The following is an 8,578-nucleotide window of genomic DNA, read 5'->3' as shown; positions in this document are numbered from 1 at the left end:
TCTGACAGGCGCTTCGACGCGGCCAGAGATAGGGAACTGCAGTTGATTAGGATGGGGGCTGCTCATTAAATAAAGCCGCTTTTCCTCCGCCGCGAGCTTTTGCTTTCAACTCCAAGTGATAGTACGTTTGGAGAGTTTCCGGAGGGAGACCATTAGATGAGACACCCGGAAGGCGGAAGTCTTCGAACGGAAGTGGCCAAGAGGAAAGGAGAATGGCTGCGGGAGGCTGTGTTTGGCGCTGGGGCTGGGGTCGGCGGTGCCCGGTGAGGCCTGGGCTTCCAGGCCCCGGCCCTGGCCCCACGACACCTCTCCTAATTCTCCTGTTGCTGGGTCCGGTGGCTATGGATATAACTGACGGCAACAGTGAGCACCTCAAGCGGGAGCATTCGCTCATCAAGCCCTATCAAGGTGAGGCCTGGGGCGGGAATGAGTGCAGGGTGAGGGTGTAGGGTTGGAAAAGGGGCTGCCTTTTCTCCCGAATAGGGAAGCTCTGTGCATTTCCTGCCTCTGGCAAGGCCAGCCCTGGCATGGCGTTTTACGCACTTGTATGTGCCCGTCACTCTTCCCACAGGGGTCGGTTCCAGCTCCATGCCCCTCTGGGACTTCCAAGGCAGCACTATACTCACGAGCCAGTACGTGCGTCTGACCCCTGATGAACGTAGCAAAGAGGGCTCTATCTGGAACCACCAGGTGAGTGGTTCCCCAGAGGCCAGGCGTACCCGTAAGTAAGCCACTACTCCTAACCTCTACTGCCGCCGGGACCTGATTTTGATTAGAAGGCGTGCGCCTCCCTCCCCTTCCCCGTCATGGTCACACACGCCAGCAGTTACAGGTAATGGCTATTGAAGTTTTGTGTGTCTGGAGCTGTGCTTGACACTTTACACCCTTCTCACTTAATTCCTTCAAAAACCCATGTGTGTAGCCTGGCTTGTGGTAGCGCAGTGGATAAAACATCTACCTGAAATGCTGGGGTCGCCATTTCAAAACTCTGGGCTTGCCCAGTCAAGGCACGTACAACAAACAATCAACGAACAACTGAAATTAAGCAACTATGACTTAATACTTCTCGCTCTGCCCCCCCATCACTCTGTAAAATCAATAAATAAAAATTAAAAAACTCATGTGTGTAAGTGATGCTTTTTCTATTTTACTGACTAAGAAGCTGAGGCTCCAAATTAAGGGGAGACATCAGGCTGTGTGAGTTGAACCCTCTCAAATAGTGAGATAATTGAAAGGAGGAGGATCTTTTTTTTTTTTTTTTTTTTTTTTTTTTTTTTTTTTTTAGAGGAGAGAGAGTGAGAGAGAGAAGGGGCAGGGAGGAGCAGGAAGCATCAACTCCCATATGTGCCTTGACCAGGCAAGCCCAGGGTTTTGAACTAGCGACCTCAGCGTTTCCAGGTTGACACTTTATCCACTGTGCCACCACAGGTCAGGCAAAAGGAGGAGAATTTTTATTGGGTGTTTTGCTGTGCGTTATGCACTGACTTTAACATGCCTTATTGCATTTAAGTCTCAAACAGGCTGTTTGAAATAGGTGGCTGTTATGACATTATGCAGAGCTAACACAGACTGTGAATAATTCAGCATAACCAGAATTTACACTCTGATCTGATCTCCAAGCCTAGCAATTCAGTTTACTTACTACTCTTGACCCCTTTCCCCTGGACAGTGAAGGAACTCCTTAGAAATACTTGCAGACTTAGTCTCCTTCCCTAGGCCTTGTCATTAGTGGTGTGGAGGAGCTGGACTAGTGGGCAGTTTTAATTTCTGTGGCCTTGGCTCCAGAGGTCAGGTAGCCCTCAGGTGTCACTGGAATGTCATACATGAGCAGTGGCCAAGATCATTTGTTACACACACTGAGGGAATCTAGGTCAGGAAAGGGATGTAAGGGGAATAATTTGGGTCTGGGTCACAGTTTGGGGTGGAACTTTCTCCCACCTCAGGCTGTCTGACCCCAACATTTTCTGTGCCTAAGGTTTTGGTCATTGTCCTAGTTTTTTCCATCACCCTCCTTTTTGGTCCCTTCTGGTTGACATCCCCATTTAGTTCTGGCCCACACTATCTTCATGTTGCCTCATTTACCTGTCCCTCAACTTCTAATTGCAGACACCTGGGTTACTTTCCTCAGCTTTCACTCTGGTCCTCAGAGCCTGGGATCTCCTGTGAATTTTTTTTTTTTTTTTTTCTGAAGCTGGAAACGGGGAGAGACAGTCAGACAGACTCCCGCATGCGCCCGACCGGGATCCACCCGGCACGCTCACCAGGGGCGATGCTCTGCCCACCAGGGGGCGACGCTCTGCCCACCAGGGGGCGACGCTCTGCCCCTCCGGGGCGTCACTCTGTCGCCTGGGGCAGAGGCCAAGGAGCCATCCCCAGCGCCCGGGCCATCCCTGCTCCAATGGAGTCCAGGCTGCGGGAGGGGAAGAGAGAGACAGAGAGGAAGGAGGGGGTGGGGGTGGAGAGGCAAATGGGCGCTTCCCCTATGTGCCCTGGCCGGGAATCGAACCCGGGTCCCCCGCACGCCAGGCCGACGCTCTACCGCTGAGCCAACCGGCCAGGGCCTCCTGTGAATTTTTAAACCTGCATTATGTGCTCCCCTGGGGCCTGGCATCACCAGTCATCTGCTTTGTTAATTTTGTTCTGATCTCTCTGTCTTCTTACTTCAGGACCTTTGCACTTGTTGTTCACTCTGTCTGGGTCGTTGCTTCCTGGCTCTTCATGGCTGCTTGGTTCCTTCTCTGCTGAGTCTCAGCTGAGTGCCACCCACTCCGAGAGTTCTTCAGTAACTCCCCTGAGGCATTCTTTCACTATTTAGTCTTAGGACTTTCAGATAATTTTTTTTTTTTTTTTTGTGGTGACAGTCAGAGAGAGGGACAGATAGGGACAGACAGACAGGAAGGGAGAGATGAGAACCATCAATTCTTCGTTGTGGCTCCTTAGTTGTTGGTTGATTGCTTTCTCAAATGTGCCTTGACCAGGGAGCTACAGCAGACCAAGTGACCCCTTGCTTGAGCCAGCAACTTTGGGCTCAAGCTGGTGAGCCTTGCTCAAACCCAGATGAGCCTGCGCTCAAGCTGGCGACCTCGGGGTCTTGAACCTGGGTCCTCCGCGTCCCAGTCCGACACTATCCACTGCGCCACTGCCTAGTCAGGCTCAGATAATTTTTTTAGTTGATTGGTTTAGAGAAGAAACAGAGGAAGGGGGAGAGAAAGAGAGAAGCATTCATTTGTTGTTCTATTTACTTGTGCATTCATTTGCATATGTGCCCTGGTGGGACTTGAACTCACAACCTTGGCGTATTGGGACAATGCACTAACCAACTGAGCTAACTGGCCAGGGCAGACTTTCAGATAGTTTTAAAAAATGATAATGTAGCCTTATGTTTTCTATGGAAATGAGTTCAGTATACCATTAAATTTTCTTTTTTAATGTTAATTTTAATGATTTTAGATAGAAGAAGGAAGAGAAAGACAGAAACATCTATCTATTGTTGTATGTGCCCTGACCCAGGATCCAGCCGACAACTTCTGCACTTAGGGATGATGCTCTAACCAACTAAGTCATCTGGCCAAGGCTTTTTCTGTTTTTTAAAATATGGTACAAATAGTGCTTGAAGTGTTGGAAATTGGGTTCAGTCACAAGTAACTTAATTCTGATTGTAGGTGGCTTGGTGGTTGGCATTGTCAGTGTCACAGGGCAAACAGGATTTGCACTTCCCTTCGTCAGATTTTCAGTCTCCTTCCCCCACCTTCCCATTCAGCTCCAGGAACCTTTGCTGTTTGTTCCTATAGGTATTCCCAAAGAGTTGTATTGTTTCCTATAGTTTCTGAAAGAAATTGCTTAGGTCTCTTAGAATTTTTCCCCAATGTTCCCAAGAGCCAGCTCTTCTTATACTGGGCTGTAGAGATGCTTTCTGGACTTTTCTCTTTTTTGTCCCCATTACTCATTGCATTTGGTTTTCTTTTTATTTTTTTTAGATTTTATTTATTCATTTTTTTAGAGAGAGAGAGAGAGAAAGGAGGAGGAGCAGGAAGCATCAACTCCCATATATGCCTTGACCAGGCAAGCCCAGGGTTCTGAACCGGCGACCTCAGCATTCCAGGTCTACGTTTTGTCCACTGTGCTACTCATTCCATTTGGGAGAGGCAGCAGATTAGCAAACACTACTGAGTACCTGCTGTCTGTCTACAAGCAGAGATAACACACAGTGCCTGTTTGTCTGTGGGGGAAGGTAGGGCAGGTTGTTCCCAAGAAGGAGTGGCCCAACAGTGACTAGAACTCCAACTGCCTGACGGTTGGAGCACAGGACACAGGGAAGCTGGGGGGACTGGTCAGGCCCATCCTGAGGGGTCTTGTGTGGAGGCTGCACATGGTTTTTAAGCTATATTTGCTTACGTACTGTCTGAAAGTATATATTCCTCTTCACTTTTTAAAAATGATATGTCTAAATATTTGCAAAGGACATCATTTCCAGCATATTCTAAATAGTGCACTTTAAAATGAAACTATTCAGTACTTTTAGGTGTATTCATTGGAATCTAAATATTGTAATTTGATATCCACTCTTTCTTTTAAACACTGTGAATAAGCCCAAATTGTATTGTATGTCAGTTTTTATTGAACTAACTCTCTCTCTCTCTCTCTCTTTTTTTTTTTTTTTTTGAGCAGGAGGGACAGGGACATACAGGAAGGGAGAAAGATGAGAATCATCAACTCATAGTTGCAGCACCTTAGTTGTTCATTGATTGCTTTCTCATATGTGCCTTGACCAGGGGTCTCCAGCCGACCCAGTGACCCCTTGCTCAAGCCTTGACCTTGTGACCTTGAGCTTCAAACCAGCAACCTTTGGTCTCAAGCCAGGGACCATGGGGTAAAGTCTATGATCCCACGCTCAAGCTGGATGAACCTATACTCCAGCCAGTGACTTTGGGGTTTCAGACCTGGGTCCTCTGCGACCCACGCCAACGTTCTGTCCACTCGGCCACAGCCTGATCATGCAGAACTTTTACTTTCATTTTATTTTTCAACACAGATGATTAATCCTAATGCAGTATATTTAGTACTTAAAAATATCTTATTGATTAGCTTCTCTGTAATTGAAATAAGTATATCAATTTAAACTTTTTAACTTTGTTGGAATCTTTTATTTATTTATTTATTTATTTACTTACTCATTTTAGAGAGAGAGAGAGAGAGAAGGGGGAGGAGCAGGAAGCATCAACTCCCGTATGTGCCTTGACCAGGCAAGCCCAGGGTTTTGAACCGGCAACCTCAGCAGTCCAGGTCGACGCTTTATCCACTGCACCACCACAGGTCAGGCTTGTTGGGATCATGAAACTACTAAGTTTTGATACTGATATTTTCTTTGGGATTATAATTGGTACACAGTTGGCCCTGGCTGATTGGTTCAGCGGTAGAGCATCGACCTGTTGTGTAGAAGACCTGGGTTCGATTCCTGATCAGGACTAATTGGTACACAGTTGGCACTGGCTGATTGGTTCAGCAGTAGAGTGTTGGCCTGGTGTGTGGAAGTCCCGGGTTTGATTCCTGGTCAGGGCACACAGGTACACAGGAGAAGCTTCTTTACCCCGCCTCTTATCCCCTCCTGTAACCATGGCTCGAATGAGCAAGTTGGCTCTGGGCACTGAGGATAGCCCCATGGCCTCACAGCAGGTGCTAAAATAACGCGGTTGCCAAGCAACAGAGCAGTGGCTCCCGATAGGCAGAACATCAGCACCAGACCCCAGGGGTCAGGGGGGGCCGATTTGCCAGGTGGGTCCCCGTCTGGGCGCATGCAGGAATCTGTCCACCTCCCTGCCTCTCACTTGATTTAGAAAAACATGGTACTCAGTTAATCAAAATGAATGCATTACACATTGCACACTTTTGAATAAGTATTTTGGAAAAGTGAACATTCATTGAAATGCACCTCATTGAGCTGTTGCTCCCCACTGAGTTCTGAATGAGATTACTGTCAGAATGAAGCAGTCCTCCCCACTTCTGCTTTTTGCTTTTTAAATGTGAATGCTGCGACATAGGGAGTTTTATTGTATCAGGGTCACTCAGTACTTTGAACTTCTTTTGGTTTAAATTTTATTTTATTTATTTTTTATTTTTACTTTATTTTATTTTTTTTTTTACAGAGAGAGAGAGTCAGAGAGAGGGATAGACAGGAACAGACAGACAGGAACGGAGAGAGATGAGAAGCATCAATCATCAGTTTTTCATTGATTGCCTTCTCATATGTGCCATGACCGCGGGCCTTCAGCAGACTGAGTAACCCCCCGCTCGAGCCAGTGACCTTGGGTCCATGCTAGTGAGCTTTTTTGCTCAAGCCAGATGAGCCCACGCTCAAGCTGGCTATCTTAGGGTCTCGAACCTGGGTCCTTCCGCATCCCAGTCTGATGCTCTATCCACTGCGCCACCGCCTAGTCAGGCTTCTTTTGGTTTATAAACCCAAAATCTTGTGATCTTTTATCAAAACATTTAATGAAATCAGTTGAGTGTTGGATTAGCTCTTTCCACTTTGTTCAAGAAAGGCAAGGAAACACCTAAGTGTAACACTAGTTCTGCTCGGTGACTGCCAGGTGGTTCTGATTAGGCACCTGGGGGCGGCCCGGCATTAAGATTTCTGAGCTCCCCAGTGGCTTGGCTATGCAGCTAGATGGAGAACTTTGGCTATGTCATGTTCTGTCCCCAAAAGCAGCCTCTAAAGTTCCAGCCCATGCTTTACCTGCTAAAAATCCTTCGGAGGTTTTATATTGTCTGTATTATGGAATTTCTGTCCACTGACATGCAGTCTTCAACCTGTGGTATGTGAACTCTCTGAGGCCTGGTTAGCCTTGGGTCAGTTTCCAGGTCCTCAGCTTTTTCCTGAAACTGATCTCCCTGCAAATATGCCAGGGACAGGAGGGTAGGTTTTGGTTTTCCACCTCCCTGGGTTCACAGTTGCCCTTCTGCTCAGAGGTAAAAGGCACACCCTGCGGGATCTTATCTCAGTGTGCTGGTCCCAGGTGCAAAGACTCCTGAACACTAAAGAGACCATTTAAAATCTGGTTTCTAGGTTGACTTGTATATGTGAGAAGTGCTTTCAATTAAAAAAAAAATACGAAGGCTTTTCTAGTTAACTTACAAAGTTACTGTCGGTATCTAGCTTCATTTCCTCATGGTCAAGGAACATACATGCTGTATGATTTCAGTCCTTGGAGGGCTGTTGAGACTTGCGAATGGTCCTTCAAATGGTCAGGTTTTGGGAAAATGTCCCACGTGTGCCTGTGAAGCATGTGGATTCTCAGTTTGTTGAGTCAGTGTGCTATGTCCTAAAGTCAAGTTTGCTGATTGGGATCACCTCTCAATTTTGTTTGTTTTTATTGGTTACTAAGAGAAGTGTGATAACATTTCTGTGTGTGAATTTGTCTTTATCTTTTGTGGTCTGGCAGTTCCATATATATATATATATATATATATTTTTTTTTTTTTTTTTTTTTTTACAGAGAGAGAGAGAGAGGGATAGACAGGGACAGACAGACAGGAACGGAGAGATGAGAAGCATCAATCATTAGTTTTTCGTTGCTCGTTGCAACACCTTAGTTGTTCATTGATTGCTTTCTCATATGTGCCTTGACCGCAGGCCTTCAGCAGACCGAGTAACCCCTTGCTCGAGCCAGCGACCTTGGGCTCAAGCTGGTGAGCTTTTGCTCAAACCAGATGAGCCTGTGCTCAAGCTGGCAACCTAAGGATCTCGAACCTGGGTCTTCCGCATCCCAGTCCGACGCTCTATCCACTGCGCCACCGCCTGCCTGGTCAGGCCTTTATATATTTTGAAGGCAAATTTTTCCTAGTAAAAGGAATCTTCTTTCATTAGGAAGAGTACCTTTTTTTTTTTTTGCCTGATCAGGCGGTGGCACAGTGGATAGAGCGTTGGACTGGGATGCAGAGGACCCCGGTTCGAAACCCCAAGGTTGCCACCTTGAGCGTGGGCTCACCAGCTTGACTGTGGGGTTGCTGGCTTGAGCATGGTATCATAGACATGACCCCATGGTTGCTGGTTTGAGCCCAAAGGTCACTGACTTGAAGCCCAAGGTTGCTTGCTTGAGCCCAAGGTCGCTGGTTTGAGCAAGGGGTCACTCACTCTGCTGCAGCTCCCCCCCCCCCCCCGTCATGTGCCCCCCCCCCCGTCAAGGCACACGTGAGAAAGCAATCAATGAACAAGATGCCACAACGAAGAATTGATGCTTCTCATCTCTCTCCCTGTCTATCTGTCCCTCTCTCTGATTCTCTGTCTCTGTCAAAAAAAAACAACCCCACAAACCTTTTTGTCCCTGGCAGGTAGCTCAGTTGGTTAGAGTATCATTTGGATGTGCTGAGGTTGTGGATTCGATCTCCAGGCAGGGCACATACAAGGACCAACCAATGAATGCATGCATGGATGGAATAACAAACAGATTGATGTTTCTCTCTCTCTTTCTCCCTCTCCCTTCCCTCCCTTCCTGTCTCACCCTAAAAAATAAATAAAAAAAGAGGAAGAAGAGTCTCCTTTTTTTTATTTATTTATTCATTTTAGAGAGGAGAGGGAGAG

At 47.0% G+C, this 8,578-nt stretch overlaps 1 protein-coding gene across 1 annotated transcript in view; it reads left to right on the top strand.

The window, feature by feature from the left end:
• The window catches only part of LMAN2 (lectin, mannose binding 2), a 28,592-nt gene continuing 20,014 nt past the window's right edge, over positions 1-8,578 (top strand). Inside the window, exons 1-2 of the mRNA XM_066344726.1 lie at positions 1-408; positions 572-690. Coding sequence (XP_066200823.1) covers positions 213-408; positions 572-690 — 315 coding nt within the window. The 5' untranslated portion in view covers positions 1-212. The remainder of the gene's footprint in view (positions 409-571; positions 691-8,578) is intronic.

Source organism: Saccopteryx leptura, chromosome 6 (assembly GCF_036850995.1).
Source record: "Saccopteryx leptura isolate mSacLep1 chromosome 6, mSacLep1_pri_phased_curated, whole genome shotgun sequence".
NCBI classification, from domain to species: Eukaryota; Metazoa; Chordata; class Mammalia; order Chiroptera; family Emballonuridae; genus Saccopteryx; species Saccopteryx leptura.
The sequence above is the reverse complement of the archived record's forward strand: the minus strand, read 5'-3'. Positions and strand labels throughout refer to the sequence as shown.